Raw genomic sequence first — 25565 nt, 5'->3', positions numbered from 1 at the left:
CCCAATCCCCAGTTAATAGGCATCCCCTCAGTTTCCAATTCTTTGCCACCACAAAAAGTTATTACTATTTTTTCACATGCGTGTCCTTTCCCCTTTTTATTGATCTCTTTGGGATACAGACCTATTAGTAGTCTGTTGGATCAAAGAGCATGAATGGTTTTCTAGCCCTTGGGGCGTGGCTCCAGATTGCTTTCCAGAGAGGTTGGATCAGTTGACAGCTCTGTGGTGAGCTTTCTTGGTGAATTCCACACATCAGTCTCTCAGTGAGCTCCCCCTAGGACACAAAGTGCACATCTCTCCTCATCCTCTTCTGTAATCTTCCACCACCAACTCAGAAAGGGAGGTGGATAGCTGGGTTAGGAGCAGAGAGCTCCACATTAAGCCCAAATACTGAAACATCAGGTAAAAAAGAATCCATGGTTTCAATACAAAGATCACAGACCTCCATGCTTTCATCAGAGGCCTTCTAGTTTATGGGGGCCTAAGAAAGTCATCCCTCCATGGCTAAGCCAGGGATTAACCCTGTAGAATAGACCTTGGAAGAGTCAGAGCTTCTCTTGGACCTTCCCCAGAGTGAGGGCTTCCCTTCACTAGCCCTTCACTAGCATTCATTTACCCATCATCCATCCATCCATCCATCCATCCATCCATCCATCCATCCATCCATCCATCCATCCATCCATTCTTCCATCCATCCACCCACCCATCCCTCCCTCCCTCCCTCCGTCCATCCTTCCATCCATCCACCCACTCAACCATCCTTCCATCCATCCTTCCTTCCTTCCTTCCATCCTTCTCTCCTGTCATCTAGCCAACAGGATGCATTAAGTACCTAATATGTAGGAGGACCTTGGGAAACACAAGGGTTCCCCAAACCATAATGTGACATCACATTAGTGTCAGGTAATATCCATTAAATTCTTACATGTTATCTAACCATGTTATCTAAGTTGGGTACCCAAGAGACAATGAGAGACAGTGCAGTATGGTGGCAAGAGCATTCACCAAGGAGCTGGGTTCACATCTCACTTCTGGATCAACTTCTTATATGACCTAAGACAGATTCTTTCATGACTTTGGTCCCCTTATCCATAAAATTAAGGGATTGAACTAAAGTCCCCTGTGGTTCTGCTCTGGCCTTTGAAATTTTCCCATCTTATCATCCTCCTCCACTCCTGGCTCAATGTCTACCATACTGTTCCTTGATTACCAGTCCCAGAGAATTGAGGAGTAGTCTTAGTCTGGGACCAAGCAAGCCATGACTTGGATAGAGGGGCTTAATGCAAGCCATCTTTGGCAACTCCTGAGGACATCTGTTTAATTAGATGGAGAGTGTGGCCACTCAATTACTTTGACTGCCATATTGAAGTTAGGAGTAGAAATTCATTGCTAGGGCACTGGTTCATGGTAACGTAGATTAAGAAGTCACCTTAGCAAAGATTTCCTTCTCTCTTCACTCACAGAGGAAAGGATCAGACCTAGAGAGAAGTGACTGGCTCCAGGTCATTGTGATCATATGGCCAATGAGGCAACAGTCTGAACCCTGCATGTGTCCAATCCTGAGCCAGAGCTCATTCCAGGACATTGGGGCTTCTGTTGTTCATGTCCAGTGGGGCTGGTCCAGATGGTTTCTAATGGGACTGGAGTTTGTTTCTTTTTAAGGATTTTGGGATATCCTCAAGAAGCATCCCTTCCCCTGGATCAGGGATGAACCAGGAAGCTGGGTTCAGCTCCTTCCCACTCTTTCAGAGGCTAAGGCAAGAGAAATCACCCCAAATATATGGAAAGGATCTAGGCGAATATTAATTCCTGTTTTCTGTTAAAACCAACTCTCCAAAGTCCCGGTCTGGGGCCTTCTTCCATGAAGGCCTTCAGAACAGCTTACCCCAGTGATCTTCACTGAGTGAGATCTCCCAGTCCCCAGTATATTGTCCCTCCAGACTTCTCTTTGTGGAGAGGATGGGGTGGGAGGGGGTCTCCAGAGGAGGCCCGATGGCCCAAAGGGGTGTGCTCCATCCCTAACTAGTAGGTGCTTCTGCTGCATCTGTTCACACCTCTCTCACTGAAATACATCCCTAGAAAACAAATGGGTAGGGAAGGAGGTAGCCCCACCACCATGCTGGGGAGAAGCTACTGTAGAACGCATTCCTGCCAGGCTGGGAAAAATGGCTTGGTATATCAACTTCCGTTTGCATATGGAGACATGCTTAGTTCCCGAGCGCCTCCATTGCTAGGCTCACCTGTGCCAACATGAACTCATTCCTGGAGGCCAGACTGGTCCTGGCACCAGTTTCTCCTTTCTCAGGATTGGATGAAAACATGACAGGGGAAATTTAGCCTGGCCATGCTTTAATTGCCGCACTGTACATGGGAAAGGAATGCCTGGCATCCTCTCTGGTCCGTTAGACCTAGGCTGGCCAACTCTGCTCCCCAGGGACCTGCTGTCAGGTTGATGGGGAGCAGGCCTGTGAAGGGTTGGGGGCTGCTCGCAGCTGCTCCCACAGGTGGTTTCTCATGGGGACAAATGCTGGCCACAATGGGGAAACTGATCCTGTGCAACAGGAGAATTCAGAACAGAGAGGGGATAGACCATTCTCCCCCCTTGGCCTCATCACTTCAACCTCAGGAAATGTCCCCCTCTGGTCTCAGGGATGGGCTTGATGAGGTTCCCTCCAGTTCTAAAGCTATGATCCTGAAATCCCAGAGATTCAGAGATTGAAGTCTGAGGGATGGTACCACCCATGAAAAGTTGGAGGATGGTGCCCCAAAGAGGAATCTGGGTGGGTGAGATCATAGAGAGAAAGAATGTTTGGTCACAGGAGAACTTTTGGGGCTAGGGGAGGTTAAGAATCAGCTTGGGGGATTGCTAGGTGGCACAGTGGATAGAGCACTGGCCCTGGAGTCAGGAGTACCCGGGTTCAAATCTGGCCTCAGACACTTAATAATTGCCTAGCTGTGTGGTCTTGGGCAAGTCACTTAACCCCATTTGCCTTGTAAAAACCTAAAAAAAATAATCAGTTTGGTCTAGAGACCTGGATTTCAAGGTATCTGTGAGATGTCCCTGTCCAGAGGACCACTGACTGTGTGGCCTGGGACTCCAGAGAGCAGGCCAGGATGGGAATAAAGAGCTGGGGGTCAACTGCAAACTCTTGGTCTTTTAAATCCTGGAGATGAAGGGGGAAGGTCAAGAAAGAGAGGGCATAAGGAGAGGTGAGAGAAGGTCAAGACCCTACAGGGACTGCACCCTGGCAGTGGTTGGATGTGCCCCCTTTCTAGGGTGCTATCACAGATGACATATTTACACCACTGCAGCAGCAAAGAGCTCCCCGTGAAATGAGGAGCTTTGTCTCTGGTTGCTGTCTTGAGTACGAGGATCAGGGAATGTGAAATGAAGTGAATCAGTAGCTATAGGGCCTGCCCCTGATGTAACTGTAAACCTTGGAGCTGGTACTAGGCCTCTCCTCAGGGCTTCAGCCTCACCTGGCAGCTAAAGCCACCTCACCTGAAGAGAGTTGCTGGGCCAGGTTGCATTCCAGTCAAGAGAAGCCACATCGGCCTCTGAACCTGCTGGCTCTCATGCCCTGAGTGATGATTGACCAAGAGACAGATGGCTGGAGAAGGAGGCTAGTCAGTCACAGGGAAAGGGAGAGCCCATCTAACATCTGGGCTTGGGGAGGAAGGCCCTCAGCATGTCCCTGGCACCATGGGAAAGCCTGCAGTTCCCAAGCTGGGGCGTAGACCAGCGTACCCATTTCAGTAAGATTTCAGAACTCTGACTGGCCTGGCTCCTTTCCTGGCCTGGAATAGAATATCCCTGAGGGCAGGGACCAAAGCTGCTTTACCTTGGTAACTGGTGCCATTCTTAATGTGGTACCTTATACATGGAAGGGGCCGGGTGGATGCTTGTTGTCATTAGATATCGGCTTCTCGGAGACCCTTCCCAAGAACCTTCATCATCTCCAACAAACTTTCTCAAAGGGCGAGCCCCTCCTCCAAGTCCTCCAGTATTTTTAGGCCATCAGGAAGAGGTTTGTGAATGTCACCATAGTTCCTTGCTTCTGTCCTCCGAACTCATGGTCTTCTAAGACTGTTAAAGCTTCAGAGAGGCAGTGTAGCCTTCAGCCCCAAGGAGCCCTGGCTTGGATGTATATTCTCTATGCCACTAGACAGACCCCCCCCATCTCTGGACTCTGCAATCAGGAGAGTTCCCCAACTGAGGTCATCACAGGCTGGGAGTTCTCTTTCTCAGAAGCAGCTGTGTCCTCCTGAGCCTTCCAGCCTCAGTTGAGGGCCAGTTTCCTTCTGAGAGGACCTTGGCTAGTCTTTCTCTTTTAAACCATCAGCAGAAATTAGTGTGAGCCATCTTGTGTCCAGTGAATGAGACCTGGCATTGGGCATGTCATGATGGTGCCACCACAGTCGCATTCTGTAGGGCTTCAAAGAGCTCCTCCCAACTGTAGGATTGCAAGGTCCAAGCCAAGTCAAGCTCATTTATTCAGCACCTACTGGGACCCAGACTCTGTGCTCATTGGATATAGTGGCTAAAAAGAAAGACAGTCTTGGAGCTTTCTCTCCCATGGGGAGGATGGATGGCAGGAAGCCAGTCAGGAATGGAAGGCAGTCCTGGGCTGGTCCCATCAGAATTGTCACCTAGAACAAAAGTTTCCCTAAGCTAAAGGGACTTTCCTCACATCTGGAAAGGCTGCTCTCCCCCTCTGCTGAGTCATGTCTGTTTTCTGAGGAGCCAGAGTTAATTTAGGACATTATTCCTTTGGGACCATCGGGAAGAAGGCTCCAGTCCTCATTTAGCAAGAAATAGAATTGGTCCAAGGGTTCTGCTGGAAGGAGCCAAGAAGCAGATTCTGGTTCGGGCTGAGCCACCACAACCCTGAGAAGTTCCCTGAGATGCACTGTCTCTATATAGGTGTGCACACGGATATATAGGGGTGTGTGTGTGTGTGTGTGTGTGTGTATGGGTGTGTGTGGGTGTGTGTTGCACTGGGGCTGGGCTTTGCTACTTATTGGGAGAACTGAGCAGGATGATAGGGCTGGTGAAAAAGGAAGAAAACTTGGCCCCATCCTCCTGGGGTACTCCATGGCCTACTGGTAGGAAGCCAGAGGTCAAGTCCATTGGAAGGCCTCCCTCCTCCCCCTTCCTGATCAAATGCAGTGATATTCAAATCCACCAGTGGGCTTATTTTGGTTTGGCTTTTGATTGAACAAGTGGATCCATTGGCTTTCTTTGGACCTTCCCCTTTCACCCCTCTGTAGAGACCCACTGATGTTGACCCAGTGACCAGTGAGGCAGAGCATGCTTGCATTTAACTTATCGCTGTCCTCAGGGAGCCTCCATTCTAGTGCAGGTCAACAGGCAGATTGGGGCCTGTAAGTTCCCAGTTTGTTCAAAATCTCCTAAGGTCATTAGAGAAGGCCTGGGTCCTAAGGGTGGGAGGAGGCAGCCAGGGAGGAGGGAGAGCCTTCCAGAATGGCAACATGACCAGTCTGCTCACAGAGACATCTTTGCCCCCCTGCCCACATTCTGATATACAGTCTGACTTCTTTAAGTGTGACCTGTTTGGATGGGGAAGATAAACTTTATGTAGATTGATCTTAGGTTCAATCACCTAAAGGGGCTTTCCAAGGCATCTAGATCAACTCCATCATTTTACAGTTGAGAAAACTGAGGCACAAATCTTAAGCCTTGGGAGGGGGGAGACACCAACCATTCCCTCTTAGTGATCAGCTCTGTGCTTGATGTTCCTCAAAGACCCCCAGCATGTTGGTGGGGTCTGAGAGGTATGAAGGGACCTGAAGGGATAGGCAGAAAGCCCAGGCAGGGAACCCAAGGACCTGTATTCCAATCCAGGTGTCTCTGCAATCTGGGAAAGCCACATGACCCTGAACCTTAGGACTCTCTTTGTGAGGCAAGGCCTAGCTTTGAACTCTCCCGAACTCTCCAGGTCTCTGTCAGCCTCAGATCTAGGAAGACACAACAGGCCATGATCCCCTGATGGAAGGTGGAGCTTCTCCCCAATTCACATGGAGGCCAGGCTTCTTTTTTAGATCACCTGTATCTTCCTCTGCCACAACTCTCATAGCTGTGTATGTGTTTGTATGTGTGTATATAGGCCCCTAACATCTGTTATTCCTCTGTCTCCAATGGGGCACTGCATCCTCCAGCCCTTCTCTGGATTGGGGACTGACTAGTCCTTCTGTTGACTTGCCTGTTGGATCACTGTCCTGCCCCCCATTCTCTCTCTGCATCAGTTCAGAGTGCTCTTCCCAGGCTTCTCTGGGTACCTGCTAGTCTTCCTTACCTCCTGCTCTGTCTCTGTCCCTTCCAGTCCCAGCCTGGGGTTGCTCAGCCCTTCCCTAATCAGTCTCTTTTTTGGTCCTTGGCCTTCCTGGGACATGTCCCTGGCACTGCCTCTGAAGGTGTCTCTCCCAGAAGAGGTGGGGCATCGACGCCAGGAGGGTCCTGTCCCAGCCAGGAGAGCAGCAGCTGGGGAGAGGACTCCAGGCAGGCTCAGGCAAGGAGAGGAGGCAGGAATGCCCATGGGAGAGCATCACATGTCTTCTTGGAAGGATGGGTAATCCAGTGTGTCTGGAATCCAGCATTTATGAAAGGGTGTAGTATCAGGTAAACCCACAAACCTGGCGCCAGAGAGTGGAGGGCTTCAGAGACTGCTGAAGGAATCTGGAGTTTTGGCAGCAGGAGAGATCTGGGGCGTTAGGAAAATGAGTGTGGAAGGGGGGAAGGGCAATGATGGATTGGAGGAGGGGGAGCCTGGGCATGTGGGGAAAACTGAGAAGTTGTGGGGATAATCCCAACAAGAAACAGAGAGGAGGGGGCCTGCCTGTGGTGAGGCCATGCCCTGGAGAGGATGCAAGGTTCAAACCCATCCTCCAGTAGTACGTGCACATATATGCACAGATGTGTGTGCATGTGCGTGTTTGTTCACACGAGTGTGCACACGCACATCTCTGGGGCATGGAGAGAGTCCCAACACTAGGATGAAGAAACCACCCTTGGAAATGGATCAATCTGTGTCCCTCCGGTCCACCAAGGACAGAGGCTTGTCCCGGTTGGTCGGATGATGGCGGCCAGTGCCCCTTGATGTTCAAAAGGCTCTGGGGGCCTTGGCCAATGACCTCTGGGCCAGAGCCAGACCAGCCGTGGCAAGGTTTCCTGTCCCTGCCTCCCTCAAAGGCAGGCTGGCTCCTGGTTGACCTCCCTGCTGGCCCCTGGCTCCAGCTTCTGTTGATATAAGGGGGAAACCAAACCCCCAACCCTTTTGGCATCTAACTCATACCCCCTTTGGGGTTTATCCTTGGAGGGATAGGATTGGCAGGTAGAAGGAATGACTGGCAGAGTGATTTTACTCAAGTGTATGTCTAGATAGCAGCTGAATGATGTGACTGTCTAGGGGTGCAGCCTTTCCCAGGGTGTCTGCTGTTCTCTGTGGGGATGAGGGGGTAGCAGGAGGGTCTAAAGAGTAGCCATTAATGGTTCAATATCAAGTTGGAGGGAGCCCTGGGTGAGGAAGCAGTATCCTGGGGATTCAAGTGGCATCTGGGCAGTATCTGGTTGGCATCTGAGCCATGGGCACTGGATTCCTTTCCTTGGATAAAGCATGCCAGGAGGGAAGACTTATTTATAAGACTTGAGAATGTTCCAAAGCTCTGAGTTAGAGCTAGGCACAGGGGAGTCACAGGGACTTGAATTCCAATCCTGCCTCCAGTCCTGGCCAGCTATGTGATCTTGAACAAGTTATCTAACCTACCTGAGACTCAGTTTCTACATTTGTATGACAAGGCCGGGGTTGTTATTGTGAGGTTCATGAGAGAATGCATGGAAGGTGCTTTGAAAACAGAGCATTCCTTAAGGACCTGATTTCTCTCCCATCACATTCAACTTAGATCAGTGTATATACCATGGAAACAATGGAAAGACTAAGAGACTGTCTTCTGTGGGGTGGGTGTTGGGGGAGGGAAGTAAGAATGGGGGGGGGGGGGGAATTGTAAAACTCAAAATAAATAAAATCTTTCTAAAAAAAAAGAACTCCTTAGAGCAGGACATGTCAGCCCTCATTACTGTGGGGATTACCCAGAAATATATCAAGAGGCTAAAATCTTACTCGAATCTAACAAAGTGAAAGTGAATGTGAAAAGATGCAAAATTCTATATTCTGGTTTAAAAAGTAAAAGATCTTGGGGAAATGGCCAGGTAGTCATTGGTTTGGAAAAAGATCTGAGGGTTTTAGTGAGTCACAACCTCAGTCACTGAGGGTTGATGGAGCTCCCATTAGGTGCCAGGCAGGTGAATGAGAAGCCCATCTTTCCTTCTCTTGGAGAAACAGGAGGTGCCCAAGTCCACTCACAGAATACCTAACGACAAGGTGGTGCTGGGGCGTCACTGATGGCAGGACCAGCCTGGACCCTTCTCAGAGTCTTCAGTGGTACCTGGGGTCATCCAGGGGTGTGTGTCAGAGAAGGTACTGGACCTGGCCCTTCTAGGCTCTTGAGGTACCAGCAGGTGGGACTTGGTATAGGAGGAGGAGCTATTGAAGGAAGCCAAGAGGTGAAGGTGAGATGACTGATGGGTCCCTCAACTTTGCATCTTCCTCTGAAGAGGGGACTGCAAAGCTCCAATGGGGTGATAGATGGGATCCTAAAGACCACCTGACCTAATCCCCTCATTTTACAGAGAAGGAAATTGAGGTATGGCTACTATCTTCAAAGTGGGTCCAGAATTTGCCAGTGGCATCCCAGCATCTCAGCACCACTATCCAGGACTCTGGCCTCTTCTGGAACCTTCTCATGGCCAGTTCTTTTGTATCTGACCTAGGTTTCAGAATTCTGGCCCTGCCTCTGCCATCAGAAGGTTCCTTCTCAATTCTCTGAAAGGAGAGGGGGTCAGAAGGCAGGATGCCAGTGCCATGAGAGGGTGCTTTGGAGGATGTCTGAGTGGGCTGCTGCTGCCCAGGAGGAGGGACTGGGGCTGGGAGGATTGGGCAGGGGGCTGTTCTGAAATGTTATCCATCAGAGTAGTCAGGACTCGGCCACGGGGCTTTGCCGGGGGGGGGGGGGGGCTTCGCTCAGCACAAAAAACTTGTCAGCAATTAGATGATTTGGAACCTTGGTTCTCTCTGGCCCCTCCTTGGAAGTGGGGCTGATTTCTCCGAGTGCTGAGAGGCAAGTTGACATGTGTCTAGGGCTAATAAAAGAAATAAAAGGCCGGGGGAGAAGGAAGGAATCCTCCCCAGTGACAGGCATGAACAAGTACGTCCTCATGACTCAGTGATGCGGAGGGAAACAGAAGGCAGGTGTGTTTATGTCTCATCCAAATGGGTGAAGGAGGAAGGAACTGGGGTCCTGGGGAGAGGTGCAGTGATTGGAAGGGGTTGGGCTGGCAAACAAAAGGGGGATTGAGACAAAGCTGGGGGAACTGTTAGGGGAGCCCCTTTGGTCTGGGTACATTTTGGCAGCAATAGGAGGAAGAAGCTTCTGAGTCAAAAAGGTTTCCACCCATTTCCCAGAGGGGAGTTGAGATTGAGCTTCCATGGATGGCAGCATACCAGGTTGGGGGGCACATCCTCCTTTGGCAGGCCCCTGAAGCATCCACCACAGAGAGTTCCCCATTCAGCAAAGGAGGGCCCAGAGGGGCTTCACCCCTGGAAGACCTCAGAAGTGGGGGCCTTTGAGGGCAGCAGGAAGAAGCGAGGCTTCCCTCTCCTCACCCCTCCTCACCCTGTCTCTTCCCCCTCTTTCCCCTCCTCCTCTTCCCCTAAGAACTAGGAACAAAGGAAGGAAGAAACCACAGACAGAGGGCTGGGCTTTGTATAAGGAAGGACTTTTTTTTTTTTAACAGTAATAGTTTTTATTTGGGAAATGAAAAACTACACTAGCCCTCACAATCATAATTTCAGTTGTGTGTATAGAATTCCTACAAATATTTACCTGATGGAGAAAAAGGGAAATAAATGAGTGGGTGCCTTCACAGTGCTCATGGGAGGCAGGCAGCCTTCCCCCAGATCACCCACAGGTCCAGCGGTGCAATTAAAATGCTCACCTATTGACCTAGGTGTTACGATTTGTGGAAATCTATTGGTTCTGTCCCTATGCTGACCCAGCCTTGAGAACCACATGGGTGCCTCTGAGAAGGAAAAGGAGACTCCAGGTCAGCTTTGGTTCAGACGTGGTGGGGTTGGCACCTCTCAGGGTTGCAAGGCCATTGGAGTTACCAGGTAAATAGAGAAGACCCAACCTGGGAGCTCAAGGAGGATAGGAACTCTCTGAACCTTGGGTCATCCCAAGACCAATACAGACTTGTGACATGTTGGTCAAGCTGATTGAAGGAGTTGACCAACAGAGAACTTTATTTTATTTTTAAAAATATTTTGTTTTACAATTCTTTACAATAGCAGTTTCTACCTATCATTTTTTGTAAGATTTTGAGTTTTACAATTTTCCCCCACCCTCCTCTCCCCCCACTCCTAATAGAAGGCAATCTGATAATCTTGACACTGTTTCCATGCTATGCATTGATTGAAATTGAATGTGCTGAGAGAGAAATCAGATCCTTGAGGAAGAAAGAAAATATTAGAGATAGTAGAATTATGTAGTAAGACACTTTTTTTTAGAAAAATGAAGGTTGGGGTGGTTAGGTGGCGCAGTGGACAGAGCACTGACCCTGGAGTCAGGAGTACCTGAGTTCAAATCTGGCCTCAGACACTTAATAATTACCTAACTGTGTGGTCTTGGGCAAGCCACTTAACCCCATTGCCTTGCAAAAACTAAAAAAAAAATGAAGGTAATAGTCTTTGGTCTTTGCTCAAACTCCACAAGTTGTTTCTCTGGATCCAGATGGTATTCTCCATCACAGAGAACCCCAAATTGTGCCTGATTGTTGCCCTGATGGAATGAGCGAGTCCATCAAGGTTGATAGAATGTTCTGGTTCTGCTCATCTCACTCGGCATCAGCTCATGCAAATCCCTCCAGGCTTCCCTGAATTCCCATCCCTCCTGGTTCTAATAGAACAATAGTGTTCCACGACATACATAGACCACAGTTTGCTAAGCCATTCCCCAATTGAAGGACATTTACTTGATTTCCAATTCTTTACCACCACAAATAGGGCTGCTATGAATATTTTTGTACAAGTGATGTTTTTACCCTTTTTCATCATCTCTTCAGTAGTGGTATTGCTGGATCAAAGGGGATGCACATTTTTGTTGCCCTTTGGTTGCAGTTCCAAATTGCTCTCCAGAAAGGTTGGATGAGTTCACAGCTCCACCAACAATTAAAATATCCCAGATTCCCCACATCCCTTCCAACATTGATCACTGTCCTTTCTGCTCATATTGGCCAGTCAGAGAGGCGTGAGGTGGAACCTCAGAGATGCTTTAATTTTCATTTTTTAAATCAGTAATTATTTAGAGCAATTTTTCATATGCCTATGGATCGCTTTGATTTCCTCAGCTGTAAATTGTCTTTGCATATCTTTTGACCATTTGTCAATTGGGGAATGGCTTGTCTTTTTAAAAATTTGACTCGGTTCTCTGTATAGTTTAGAAATGAGTCCTTTGTCAGAAATTCTAGTTGTAAAGATTGTTTCCCAATTTACTACATTTCTTTTGATCTGGGTTGTATTAGTTTGTGCAAACGTTTTGTAATTTAAAGTAATCAAAAATATCTAATTTGTTTTTAATGATGAGAGAAAACGTCTTTAGAATGGATTCTAGATGCAGAGGGAATGCAGTCTTTAGTAATCCTGAAAATACCAAATGCTTCCAAATAGAAGGGGGTGGCTTAGTCTCAGGCCTAGCCTCCATTTGTATTTTGATGACAGAGTGCTTCAGGTGTGAAATCATCCACTTGGCATCCCCAGGATAACCAGGAAGTGCCTCAACTTAGAGTCACTAGAATCCTATTATAGCCAACAAACCGTTCTGTAGGAACCTTGCTTGTCAAAAGGATGATAAGACAAAAGAAAAAAGCAGGAATTGCCTCAGGATGACAAAGTGTGAACATGCTCTTGGGAAGACACTGGTCTTGGCAGAGAGAGAGAGAGCATGCCCGCTACCCCAAAGGGCTATGCCAGCTCCAGAAAGGTACTTCTCGAAGTGGACCCTGCAGAAGTGATAGCTGTTGGCAAAGCAGCCCAAGACTCTCCTAGAGTGTAAGGTCTTGAGACTGGATCCACAAACCAGCAAGCATTTATTAAGTGTTTAGTGTTGGCCTGGCACCGATCTTGCTGATGGGAACAAAAAGGCCAAGAAGAGTCTCTAGAGCTGACATTGGAGAGGGCTCTCCTTCAGTGGTGGGCTCCAAGTGGAGACTGGTGCGATCTCTGCTCTGCCCTGGTGTTGGCCAGATCCTGGGTCAAGTTCAGCTTGAACAAGAGGGCTGCTGAGGTCAGCTGCTTAGTCAGCATCAAGCAAATACAGGCGTGTAGCAGCTCCTTTACACACAGTAAAGGTGACGGACAATCTCTGCCCCCAGGGAGCTTGCATTCTGATTGGGGAGACAAGGTCCAAGGTGAAGGGAGGAGGAAGGCTGCAGGCTTTAGGAGTGACCTTGGCAGAGTCATTAATAGCTTCCTGACTCATATTGGAAGAATACCTGATGCTGCTCCTCAGGGAGCCCCTGGAAGGCATAGGATTTTTGTGATGCAGAACATTCTAGAAGCTCCCTGGGCCAACCCCCTTGTTTTACAAAGAAGAAAACTGAGGCCTAGCAAGGGAAGGAGACTCATCCAAGGTCTCCCAGAGAACAGGTCATGGGGAGAACCTTTTCCTGAAAAACCCACCCTAACTCTCTCTCCTGTGATGGGCAAAGCTGCTCCATAGCACTGAGGCCTCCCCTGGGTAACTGAAGTCTTAGCCATGAATGGCCAGGCACTCTCGGCTCATAGGATCCTTGAGTTGGCTATCTGTTGTCCTGGATGGCCTCAGTCTATCATCCCTGAGGAGAACTGGCTTTCCCAACATGATTGCTCCTGCCCTCAGCCCTTCTGCACCCACTGGGTGAGACTGTGAGGGCTTTCTTTTCTCTGATTCCACTTGAAAATGTCCTTAGAGGGCTCCTCACTCCCCATCCCACCGCCTCTCCCCCAGTTCATGGGGTGGGCCTGGCTGTCACTTGTGTCCTTCAAAGGGCAGGTCTAATGACACCTAAGATAAATAGGTTGCTGCTATCAGATCATGTGGTAGTGACCCCAAAAGGGGTCCTGGGATGACCAAGGTGGCTTGTCACAGGGAAGGTCCAGAACCCAGCAGGTGCTTCCCAAATGCTTATTGGTTGCCCAGGTCGTTTCCCCACACTGTTCACCCAGGATTCAAAGGGATTGAGTCAGAGTATTTTTCCTTGTTTCTCTGAGATGACAGGTTTCTCAAAACCATGCTTTCCTGAGGTCTTGGGGACTTTGCTACCCACCGTAGCATCACTCCTGAGTCTACATCTCCATAGTTTTGTGGCCAGTTGGGACATATATCCTGGAGAACTGGAGCCCAACCCCCTCACCCTCATTTTATAGGGGAGGAAACTGAAGTGTCAAAGAGGGAGAAACAACGGAGTCACGGTCCCCATGTAGGCCTCCTGAAGCCCATGTTCAGCCCTTTCTCCATGGCCCCAACCTGCTGTTCAGGGAAAGCCATAAGTGGACCCAGAGATCATTTAGTCTTGCTTCCTCTCTCTCCCCTTTACAAATGAAGGACACCAAGGCAGAAACCAAAGGACTGTGACTTGGTGTAGGTGTCACAGCTAGCTTGTGGCTCAGGTGACAATCCCAGGAAATGGGTCTCCTCACTTCCCTTTCACCTTCATCACCCAGGCTAGGGTGCAGGGAATGCCTCTCATCCCACCATCACAAGAAGACCCTTGACCCTGCTTTCCTGGAAGACTCATCCAACTTAATAAACCTAAATCTCAATGTTGCGTGAGGCGACCCTGGAGAAGTGGGACATGGGGAGGATGATTAGCCGGGAAGGCCAGAGACCGTCCTGTCTCTTGATACAGGTCAGTTGCTTGGCCTAGGGGAGGTCATTGTGCCCTGGGGCCCAAGTTATCCCTTCCATGGAATGGAGATGCCCTCGGCTCCTTCCTGCTCATTCAGCCTGAGATTCTGCTTGGGGGTCCTGCTGGTCTGTTCCACAAACCAAAGTCTGTCTCTTCTCTGTGGTGAAGAGGAGGTGTCCGAAGTGACCATCACTGACCTCCCCTCCCATCATTTAGGTCTCAGGCTCACTTTATATTTTTTTTTTAATATTTTTTGTTTTTTGTTTTTTAGGTTTAAGGCAAATGGGGTTAAGTGGCTTGCCCAAGGCCGCACAGCTAGGTAATTATTAAGTGTCTGAGACCGGATTTGAACCCAGGTACTCCTGACTCCAAGGCTGCGCTTTATCCACTACGCCACCTAGCCGCCCCTTCAGGCTCACTTTAGATGGGCCTGAGAGTCAGTGAGCTACACTCCATCTGCTGCCTCAGTTTCTCCCTCAGTGAATGAGGAGTCTAGTCCAAAGTCCCTTCTGGTATCTCGTGATCCTGAACTGGTAACCAACTGAAACCCCCCCGTGGCAGGTGAGGCTTTGGAATATCCCCCTTTCTTTGCAAATGTGAAAGAGAATTTTCTGTGCCTGGCTCCTTCTAGGGGGAGGGCATTCACACAGCCCAGCAATGAGGGGAGAGAAGGTTCTCAGTGAACACCTTGACATCTAGGTTTCTCTTTCTGGTGAAACATCCTTCAGAGGGCCATTTCTCAAGGAATGTATACTTCTTTGTGGTTTCCAAAGCAGTCCCTTGAGATCATGAAATGGAGCAGGGAGAAGGCCCTCAAAGCTGCCTAGGCCATTCCCTAGTGGTTCAGAGAAGAGAGGAGACTTGTCCAAGGTCTCATAGAAAGTAAGAGGTAGAGGGAGGATTCTAACTCAGAACCTTTACCTTAAAATCTGCCCCATCTCTGGCCTACAGATGACCATAACAGCAAGATATCCCCCCACCCCACCCCGGGGGCAGCTAGGTGGTGCAGTGGAAAGAGCACTGGCCCTGGAGTCAGGAGTCCCTGAGTTCAAATCTGGCCTCAAACACTCAATAATTACCTAGCTGTGCAGCCTTGGGCAAGCCACTTAACCCCATTTGCCTTGCAAAAAAACCTTAAAAAAAAGTCCCCCCAGAAGGGAAGCAAAGCATGTTGGGCAAAAGCATGGCCTGGGTGTGGGTGTGGGGCACCAGGAGAACAACTGACATGTTGGGGCACAGTTCCCTACAATAAAGGGGGGAATGTCTTGTTTGTATTTCACACTTGGAAAATCGAGAATTAAAGAATTCTCCCCGAGAATTCTAAGGGAAGACGCCACCCCTTCACTTCTACCTACCAGCCTGCCACCTTCAGAGTTGCCATCAATGTTCATAGGTGCTCAGAGGAAGGACTTTAGAGCCAGGTGAGAGAACTGGGGGCTTGGAGCCATGATCCAGGAGAAGATGATTCTGGCAGCAGAGTTGACCAGGATGGCCTGGGCGGGGGTAGCTGGCATGAACTTGGGCTCCAAAACACTGACAGCCCTGCTGCTATTCATTTGGGGTCACTGCAAGGGGAGTGGGAGGTTTTTTGTGCAATCTGTGTAGTGTTTAAGAGGCTGCGGGTGTGTGTTCATGGGAGTGTCTCTGGGCTATCAGCCCACCCAGGCCACTGTGCAGGTCTATCTCTAGCCAAGTTTGATTTTCACGTATAAGACATCTTCCTGTGCTCTGCTCTTATTTAAAATGTTCTATGGTGTTGACTCCCCAGCTCTCTCACCACTCACCTTCCAAGATTCCCTGGAGTCAGGGTAGGCCAGGACTTTGGTTGGTGCCAGAAGAGGCCCAGATTTGGAGCAATGAGAAGCCCCCAAGGCTCTCAATGGAGTGCCTGGCTTGGGCCAGCTAGGGCTGACATGTTGACAGGACCATCCAGTCCTTGACCCATGTCTCCTTGAAGGAGATGATACAGGGACTGGCATCCTCAATCTATCTGCCAGTGAATCATCATTCTAAGCACCTGCTCTCACTGCCCTGTGTATATAAAACACAAGAATAATCTGACCCCTGCTCAGGAGGAGCTAGTATTTTAAAATGGAACACACAGAGGCTTGAGACAGTAGAAAAAGTGTTGTCTCTGGGATCAGAGGACCTGGGTTCCAATCTTGCTTTCGATGTTTGTATTTCTGTGTCCTGGTCAAGTCACCTCATCAATTTTTTTTTTGCAAGGCAGTGGGGTTAAGTGACTTGCCCAAGGCCGCACAACTAGGTAATTATTGAGTGTCTGAGGCCGTATTTGAACTCAGGTCCTCCTGACTCCAGGGCCAGTGCTCTATCCACTGTGCCACCTAGCCACCCTACCTCATCAAATTTTAAACTCAGTTTCTTTCTTTAAACAATGGGGGGCTAGATTAGGCCAGTCAGTTCATAAGCATTTATTAAGCACCTACTGTGTATCAGGGATGTGCTAAGTGCTGAGGCTACAAAAAGAGACAAGTGGCCACAGAAGTGGCCACTTCCAGTCTAATCAATGACCTCTAACTCATCTCCTGGGAACTTGCTTCCCCTTCCTGGGCCTCAGTTTCTTCACCTCTACATGGGGAAACTCTAGGTCTTAGTTGCTGATTGGCCCATGACCACTGGTCTCTGAGGTAGCAGAGACAGGACTTGCCACCAGAACTGGTCTTGGTGGTCTCCAAGGGCTTCCTACTTGGCTATACTGCCTCTCTTACCTGCTTTCTCCTCTCTAGGGCAGTGACTCACCAGGCACTTCAAGTTTCCTTGGTCTCATATCTCCCCCATCCTGTAACTTAGATTCAGACCCTGTGGACTCTGAGGGAGTGAATGAGGAAGGGAGGGATAAAGAGCCTTGCATAAACCAGTATTTGAGGCATGGGGATTTTCAAACAAAAGGATACTATTCTCTGATAATTTGTTTAGGATTAATCCTCTGCATTAGGGGATTAATCTTGAGAATCAGATTGCTGGAGAACAGATGTTTGCATCTGGCTGATCCCCAGCCCAGGGAGAGAGGGAGGGAGAAAGTCCAGCTGCCAACGGCTCAAGACTCATAACTAAGTAATTTGCTTAACTCTCCCTGAGAAAGTTCTTAGGGGAATGAAATCATTCCCAAGGCAGATTGATTAATGAATGACTTTCTGTGGTAGCCTCGGCCATTAGCTGCTCTTAGCTCTTTCACGTGTGGCTGCTCCTGGGTCCAGCCTGGGAGAGGGCAGGCAGTGACCCTTCAGGTTCTCACAAAACCTGGGAGGGAATAATGGAGCTGGGAAGGAAAATCCTATTCCCCCTGAGCCTGGTCAAAACATCCCCAGTTCCCATCCAATCATAATTCATTTAGGGTCCATTCTGTAGCCAACACACAAGATACCAAGATAAAAGGAAAATAACCCTTGCCCCCAGGATGCCCATATTCTTCCAGAGGGCACATGCCCTGAATCACTTAGTTTTAGAATTTAGAATGTTATAGAAGCCAAGTCCAATCCAATAGTAGATAGGTCAAGGACACAAAATAATTTGGAGAGAGGAGACATGAACATGGAGGTGGAAGGAAACAAGATAAAGACTAACAAATGCCTTCTGTGGGGGTGGGAAGCAAGAATGGGGGGAAAATTGTAAAACTCAAAATAGAACAAATCTTTCTAAAGAATCATGGAGGTGGAATTGGAAGGAAGACACATAGATGATAAGCTTGTATCCCAAGGGAAGAGGCATGGAGGTAGAGATTGAATACTGAGTTCAAAGAACAAGTTGGCTACTGTGGCTGCTCATAGGAGTGCTTGTTCCATGAGAGAAGGCTGCAGAGTGAGGATGGAGTCAAATGGTGAAAGGTGAGTCACTGGAGGTGTGTGTGTGTGTGTGTGTGTGTATGAGTGTGTGTGTGTGAGAGAGAGACTGTATGTATGTGTGTGAGAGAGTGTGTATATGAGTGTGTGTATGTATGAGTGTGTGTATGTGTGACAGTATGTATGTGTGTGAGAGAGTCTGTGTGTATGAGTGTGTGTGACTGTGTGTATGTATGTGTGTGAGAGAGTGTGTGTATGTATGTGTATGAGAGTGTGTATGAGTGTGTGAGAGTGTGTGTATGTGAGAGTGTGTATCTGTGTGTGTATGAGTGTGTGTGAGAGACTGTATGTATGTGTGTGTGTGTATGAGTGTGTGTGACTGTGTGTATGTATGTGTGTGAGAGAGTGTGTGTATGAGTGTGTGTGTGAGTGTATGTGTGAGAGAGTGTGTGTATGAGTGTGTGTGACTGTGTGTATGTATGTGTGTGAGAGAGTGTGTATGAGTGTGTGAGAGTGTGTATGTGTGTGTGAGACTGTGTATGTGTATGAGTGTGTGAGAGAGTCTGTGTGTATGAGTGTGTGAGTGTGTGTGTGAGTATGTGTGAGAGACTGTATGTATGTGTGTGAGAGTGTGTGTGTGAGTGTGTGTGAGAGACTGTATGTGTGTGAGAGAGTGTGTGTATGAGTGTGTGTGTGAGTGTATGTGTGAGAGAGTGTGTGTATGAGTGTGTGTGACTGTGTGTATGTATGTGTGTGAGAGAGTGTGTGTATGAGTGTGTGAGAGTGTGTATGTGTGTGTGAGACTGTGTATGTGTATGAGTGTGTGAGAGAGTCTGTGTGTATGAGTGTGTGAGTGTGTGTGTGAGTATGTGTGAGAGACTGTATGTGTGTGAGAGAGTGTGTGTATGAGTGTGTGTGTGAGTGTATGTGTGAGAGAGTGTGTGTATGAGTGTGTGTGACTGTGTGTATGTATGTGTGTGAGAGAGTGTGTGTATGAGTGTGTGAGAGTGTGTATGTGTGTGTGAGACTGTGTATGTGTATGAGTGTGTGAGAGAGTCTGTGTGTATGAGTGTGTGAGTGTGTGTATGAGTGTGTATGAGAGAGAAAGAGTGTGTGTATGTATGAATGTGTGTATATGGGTGTGTGTGAGTATGTGTGTGAGAGAGTGTGTGTGTATGAGTATGTGTGTGCGAGAGAGTGTGTGTGTGTCTATGAGTGTGTGTGTGAGAGTGAGGGTGTATGTATGAGTGTGCATGAGAGAGTGTGTATGAGTGTGTGAGTGTGTGTATGAGTGTGTGTGAGAGTGTGTGTGTGTATGTGAGAGAGAGAGTGTGTGTGTGTGTGTGTGTGTGTATGAGTGTGTGTGTGGGTCACTGGCACCTAAGAAGCTTTGTTTTATTCTGTGGCCACAGATCTTCTCTTGAACCAGAGGCAGCCCAGAATCTGAAGCATCCCAGAGCTTCTGGCTACTTCCATGTTCGTGAAGGTCATATATTTGTCCTATTGGGCTCCGGAGAAGGAGCACAAGCAAAGAACAGGAATTAGAGAGAGGCCAGTTCTATCTGGATACCAAGAACCCACTGTTGGAACTGCCTGAACGTGTAATTGGCTTCCTCGGGATGGCATGAGTTCCCTGTTACTTTGGGAGGCTTTTGGGTAGAGACTGGGGATGACCTTCTTTGGGGGTGGGATGTCTGAGAGGGACTCACTTCTCAGGTAGGCCGTTGGACGGATGATCTCCAGATAATAACCACTGTGTGCTTCTCTAGCTAATCTAGAAAAAGGAGAGCAGACAGCGGGTGGGGAAAGGTCAGGAGAGACCTGGGGAGAAATGATTCCGATGTCCCGTCTGTTAAGAACTGCCTGGTAACCCGACAGATAGCACTACCTAGACTGGATCGTCTTCTTTATTTTTAATCTTAGGAGGAGGTAGTGTCTGTCTGTCTGCTTATTACCCTTCTCTCTCTTGTCTCTCATCTTGTCTCTGTCTCTGCCTCTCTTTAACTTGGTCTCTACAGAACATGGGATACTCTATCTTTCTGTCTATAATCTCCCAACAACCTATTGGGGAACGTCGGGTTGGACTTCTCACCCCCATTTCATAGATTTGAGCAGCGAGGGGCAGAGAGTCTGGGACTTGCCCAAGGTCAAAAAGGAGGACTCTGTCCTGGTCCCCCAACTCTTGTCTCTCCCCATGACACCAATCCTTCCTCAGCCCATGGGGGTATTGAAGGGAAGGACAAACCAACAGACTCAGGGATCGAGGTCTCTCCCAGTTCTGGGTCTCAGTGCGGCTCCCCTACTCCCAGGTCAGAGCGCCACCCTTCTTCCGATTGATGCTGCTTCCCCCTCAGCTGCCCTTGGCGGTCCTAACTCCTTCCTTTCCAAGCTGTGTTAATTGACGGACGGAAGCCCCCTTGGCTGTGGGTTTGTCAGGGCTCGGTGTTTCCCTCCACCATCCTGGTTAATGAAAAATGTTGCTGCCCTGCGAGAGCTGTGTGACCATTAGGTAGCACTGCCGCCCCCCCCCCCATTCAGGGGCATTTCACCACCTCTCCATCTTGGGGCAGGGGCTTTCCGGGTCTCCTGCTGCCTGACCCAGGGAGAGCCCAGAGACTCACTTCCTTCTAGAGTGAGGGGCAAGATGCAAGAAGCGTCCCAGGCTCACTCACTCTTCCCACCCGAAGTCTCTCCGTTGCCTTCTTGCCGTGCAGTGAGGAAGGAGTTAATAATGGAGGTAGAGTGAGGCATGGACTTGGGCTGAGTTTCTGCACAGACCTCCCAGAACGGCAGTGGCAGAGCCCAGGGATGCTCCCCGGGGTCTGGGGCACTTGTGCTTGTGGGTGGGGCTGGGGGCTGGGAGGAGGCAGGGAGCGAATGGGGGCGGCTCTGGCAGGGCTGGGCCGGGATTGGCCAGGCCACACCCCTGCTGGGGTGGCTGCCAACTGGGAAGGGTGCTCTGAGCCTCAGAAGCGAGAGGACCGAGGGGCTGCCAGTGCGGAATGGTGGAACGCCTTCAGACTTGAGGACCTCGAGGGGCAGCCCCCCAGCCTAGCTCCTCTTCATGGCGCCCCTAGAGAGCCGCTGGGCCCTCCTGCTCTTGGTGGCCGCTCACTGGGCCGGTTCCGGGGCCCAGTTATTCAGCTGGTGGAAACCCCAGGAGCCAGAAGCCCCAGCAGGACCCCTCCTCCTGACGTCGGGGCCCCAGGTGGAGAGCAGGCCCTCTGCAGAGCCCACGGCCCCCCACCCTACTCTGGCTGCCCAGACCGACCCCAGCCTTGAGGAGCAGATGCAGGCCAGACCAGGGACTGGACCGGCCCCTGAGGTCTCAGAGGCCAATGCCAGTGTCGCCCCACCCCCTTCGCAGACACCTCCCGGGAGGGCAGACCCCAAGGAGGAGAATATCGCCGGTGTGGGCGCCAAGATCCTCAATGTAGCCCAGGGGATCCGCAGCTTAGTTCTGTTTTGGGATGAGAACGACAACGTGGGGAGCTCCACCGAGCCCCCCACGACCCTTCCCACAGTCCCCCCTACATCTGGACCCGGGAGGGAGCCGAAGGTCACTGCGGTCCCGGGGGAAGCTCCCACCCTGACTGCTGCTGGCCCTCCAGACGCCCTCCACCTGACAGATGACCTCCGCCTGATGGCCTCTCTGCCCTTTATGGAGTCCTCAGAGCCTCCCCCAGGTACCCCGTCTTTTCCTCTCTTCCCGGGGGACCTCCCTCCTGGTGCTCCCGAGGCTCCCCGGCCTCCTAGGACCCGGGATGACCAGAAGCCCTCTGACCTGACCAGGCAAGTGGCTGGCAGCCAAGTTTCCCTAGAAAGAGAAGGATTCCTACCCACCGTAGCCTTGAAAGATCCGCTGAAAATGCCAACTAACCACAGCTCTGGGGCCTGGCTTCTTTCTCCTCTGGTGGTGGGTGCTTTGGGTGATGGGCTCTTTCGCTCAGCGTCTAATCAACAGGCCCCAGGTGGAGGCAGTGCCAGCCCTGGTGCCCATCACAACAGCAGCGGGCCCCTGGCAGCCAGCCTCACTGGGCACAGTAAGGGCTCCACCTCTAGGGCCAGGGGGTCTGATTCACTAGCCTCTCCTGGCAGGCTCCCTAGCCCCAGCAGGCATGATGAGGCACCCTTCTTCCTGCCGAGACTGGCATCAGCCCCGGGTCGCTGCCAACCGCTGCCAACCCATCTACCTTTCTGCAGCAGCCGGGGTGCCGAGTGCTTCTGGCTACCCAATTATGCCCACCATGACAGTGTCCAGGAGGTCTGGGCTGCCCTGCGTCTGTGGGAGGGGCTGCTGCACACGCGGTGCCACCACTTCCTCGAGGCCTTCTTCTGCTTGCTTCTGGTGCCACCATGTAACGCTTCCAGTGCCTGGGTGTCACCGCCACCATGCCGGGAGTTCTGTGAGGGCCTCCGGGACCTGTGCTGGAGGCACCTCCTGGAGGGCCAGCTGCCCGTCCCCTGCTCCTCACTGCCAGCCCAGGGGGATGCCCAGCGGGCCTGTGTGTACATTGGCGTGACTGCAGGTAATGCCAGGGGCCAGGGGGCTGCCTCCTTGCCCACCATCCTTGTCTTTGTGTGCAGGAGAGGGCCAGGTGGTCACAGGGGTGAAGGGGGAGGGTTCTGGGCCCATGGCCCAGCTTGGCAAGGCCACTGCTTGGTGTCCCCCTCCCCCCAGCCCAGTAGGCCCAGGAGCTGGGCTCCTGGGGAGCTGGGCCCCCGGAGGCTGCCCCTGGGCTTTGGCACAGGGATAATCTCCCAGATTCCTTGTCCCCCTCCTCCTTAGTGTCCCTGTCTGTGAAAGGAGGTTGTCTGGTTCGGTGCAAAGAGCCCTGCCTCTGGAGTCAGGAACCCCGGGTTCAAATCTCTTCTCTGCTACTTAGAAGCAGTGGCTCTGGTCCAGCATCTTTCTCCGGACCTAGGCTTCTCCTCTATATGATGGGGGGGAGTCACCCCACCGACCTTCTAGAGCTACCTTATAAGGGTCAGGGGCTTAGGCCTCTCCCATCTCTGGGTCCAGGGATGTGGCTCTGGGGCCCACCCTACTCATCCTTAGGGTGGGGATGGGAGCAAGCCTTGGCCATCGCCATTCTCTCCTCCCTTTGCCCCTTCCATGAGGCATGGGGTGGGTGCCAACCTATGGCCAGAGCTCTGAATATCTGGTTCGACAAAGCCCAGCGCCCTCCTCAGTCCCTACCCTTCTGTTGGCCGGCCCTGGCACGCAAGCCCAGGAGTGGCCTTGTGCCTCCTGTTGGGAGCTGGTGCCAAGGGAGGGTAGGGAGGCTTCTCTGTTAAATGACCCCCTCAGGCAGGGGCAGAGACAGGGAAAGTCTCAGGTTCCTCTCTCTGACCCCTCAGTTCTGTGTGTGACATGGCTGCCCCCTTGTCCCCCAGGGCTTTTGTCACTAACGGGTCACCTGGGCAGTGGCCTTGGGCTTCAGAACTGGCCCCAAGGGGGCGTTTGTGTGTGTGTCTGTGTGTGACTGTCATGCACGTGTATGTGGTTGTGTGTGTGTGTGTGTGTGTGTGTGTGTGTGTGTGTGTGTGTGTATGTGAAGGGCCAGGAGGGGCAGAAGGCCGGGGCCAAGGCTCCTTTCATTTTCTCTTGAGTGAGGTTCCCAGAGCCCATTTACCTGGGCCTTCCAGTGGGTGGGGGCCATCCTTACCCAGTGAGTTTGTCCCCCTTGTTCCGCTCCTCCCCGTGCTCTCCGAGGCTGTTTAGGAAGAATCTCAGGGGGGCCCCCCTTGGCTGCCCTACTCCAAAAATGCAGCTGCTGACAAGGGAGGCTGGAGAATCTGGCAGAGAGGGTCTCCCCCTGCCCCCCCAGGAGCTGGGAGCCCCAGGTCAGACAGGATCCCTGATGGTAAAAATGTCACCGATTTCCAGAGGAGAGAATAAGGAGTTAGTGGGTGAGGCTGGCAAGCCCCAGGCCGGCCCCGCCTGGTTTTCCATCAGAAAGCCAGAGGGTTGACGGGGCACCGCTCTCCAGAAACCTCTGCCCACAGTCCTCATGGGGAGCTGAGCTTTAATTAACCAGAGGCTCCCAAAGGGCAGCCAGCCCCTCCCCCCACTTCTCTCCCTCTTGCCCTTTGCACAAAGCTGCGGGTGGAACCTCCTCAGAATTCCATTCCCCCGTGGGCAAGTGGGAGTTGGTGACCCTGGCTGGTTCCTATTCCAGGGCTGGCCCTTTAAACCTCCCTGCCCAGTGGGGAACCTGACCCCAGGCCCTCCTGGCCGGCCAGGCCCTGATGGCATGGGGGCAGTCTACTGACCTCCTGATTCTATTGACAAGGTTGGGAGTGGCGGCACAGTCACCCCTTGGGGTCTCATGGAAGATCTCAGCTCAAGGGCCATGAATTTAGGGGGAGGGATTGTCTGCAGCCCCACAGCTGTGGATGCCCCTGATGTTGGACGCCCCCCGGACTCTGCATCATGGTGCCAGCCACGGGGGAAGATGCAGAGAATGACTAGGATATGTTTGTAGAGCTTTGGGGTGGGGGGGTCCTAAGTCTCAGCCAACACAGACTCACACCAGTGACCTATGATATGTGAGTAGGAGAGGAACGGATCTGGTACCTTGGGGCTCCATTGGAAGAAGAAAAAATTGTTGGTAGGTCTTTGGGGAGGGGGCAATCAGGGCAGACTGCCTGGAGGAGGTGGTAGTGTGTGAGCTGGTCTTTAATGCAGGGTCAGGAGTGACCCCTCCTTTGCCCTCTCGGTCCAGGGGCCCTGGGGGAGCAGGCGTGGCTCGGCTGTGGATCTCACCCCAGGGAAGCTGGATGCCTAGGAAGATGAGGCCTGCCAGCAGACAGACTTGGCCATCCTTTGCCTTGGGGTTAGTGGTGGCTCTCCTCCTCAGCCTTCCCAGGGAAGGGGGCTCTGGAGTGGGACAGACAAGTGGGGCTGCTTTGACCACGGGGCTGCCGCTGGGGGTCTGCCCCAAGCTGGGAGAACCCCCATAATGGAGGGACTGTCTTTAGTGCCTTCGGGACTTCTCTTCAGTCCCCTGTGCATGGAGCACAGAGATGGGGCCTCTGGTGCCACCCTCCTCCCTGCCATCCTGAAGGGGCAGATAGGAGGCTGCACAAGTCCCTGCCTCAGTAGCGCCAGTGTGAGCAGGTCTGGTGGGTACAGGACCCTTGACAGGCAGGCTCTCACAGTCATTAGCATCCTCAATTCCTTCCACCTCTCAACTTGGCTTCACATTCTGGCTTCTCCCCCCCCAGCCCCTCCCCCTGCCCAGGTCATCTGGGCAGAGAGGGCCCTGCCCCAGTGAGCAGGCAAGCCTGGGCAAGAATCCAGGTCAGAGGCAGAGACTCAGAGCCAGGGGTTTGTCCATCCTGGCTCCTTCACCTCCCAAAGGAGGGAAACTGGCCCAGGAAGAGCACGTAACTTGTGTTAGAAAGTGTCTGGGTCAGAATTGGAATCCAGAGCTGTGGGAGTCCAAGTCTCAGGTTTCCCGACCCAGATCCCATGGAACATCTAATCGACACCATTCTAGCCAATCACAGTGGGTGATAAAACAGAAGTGGGGTTGTACAGAGGGGACAGTGGTGGGGACGTGGCTCTGCCACCTACTTTCTGCCCGTGGGACTCTGGGCTCACTCCTTACCTTTCGAGGCCTCGACTTCCTCCTCTGTAAATTCAAGGAAGCTGAACAAGATGAGGCCTATTGAGGGGCAAGCAAGCATTTATTAATCACTTCAGGTATGCCAGTCACCAGGCCACCTACTGGGCCTGG

At 51.3% G+C, this 25565-nt stretch overlaps 1 protein-coding gene across 3 annotated transcripts in view; it reads left to right on the top strand.

Moving 5' to 3' along the window:
• Positions 1–25565, top strand: part of COL18A1 (collagen type XVIII alpha 1 chain) — a 128421-nt gene that overhangs the window by 46316 nt on the left and 56540 nt on the right. Inside the window, exon 1 of one of the 3 annotated variants that reach the window (XM_074189937.1) lies at positions 20777–21506. The exons of 1 other annotated variant lie outside the window; for it this stretch is intronic. In XM_074189937.1, coding sequence (XP_074046038.1) covers positions 20885–21506 — 622 coding nt within the window. In that variant the 5' untranslated portion in view covers positions 20777–20884. One more of the 3 variants, XM_074189936.1, reaches the window with a different exon arrangement.

The sequence above is a fragment of the Macrotis lagotis genome, chromosome 5 (assembly GCF_037893015.1).
Source record: "Macrotis lagotis isolate mMagLag1 chromosome 5, bilby.v1.9.chrom.fasta, whole genome shotgun sequence".
NCBI lineage: Eukaryota > Metazoa > Chordata > Mammalia > Peramelemorphia > Peramelidae > Macrotis > Macrotis lagotis.
Note: the sequence above shows the minus strand (reverse complement) of the source record. Positions and strands in the feature narration are given on the sequence as shown.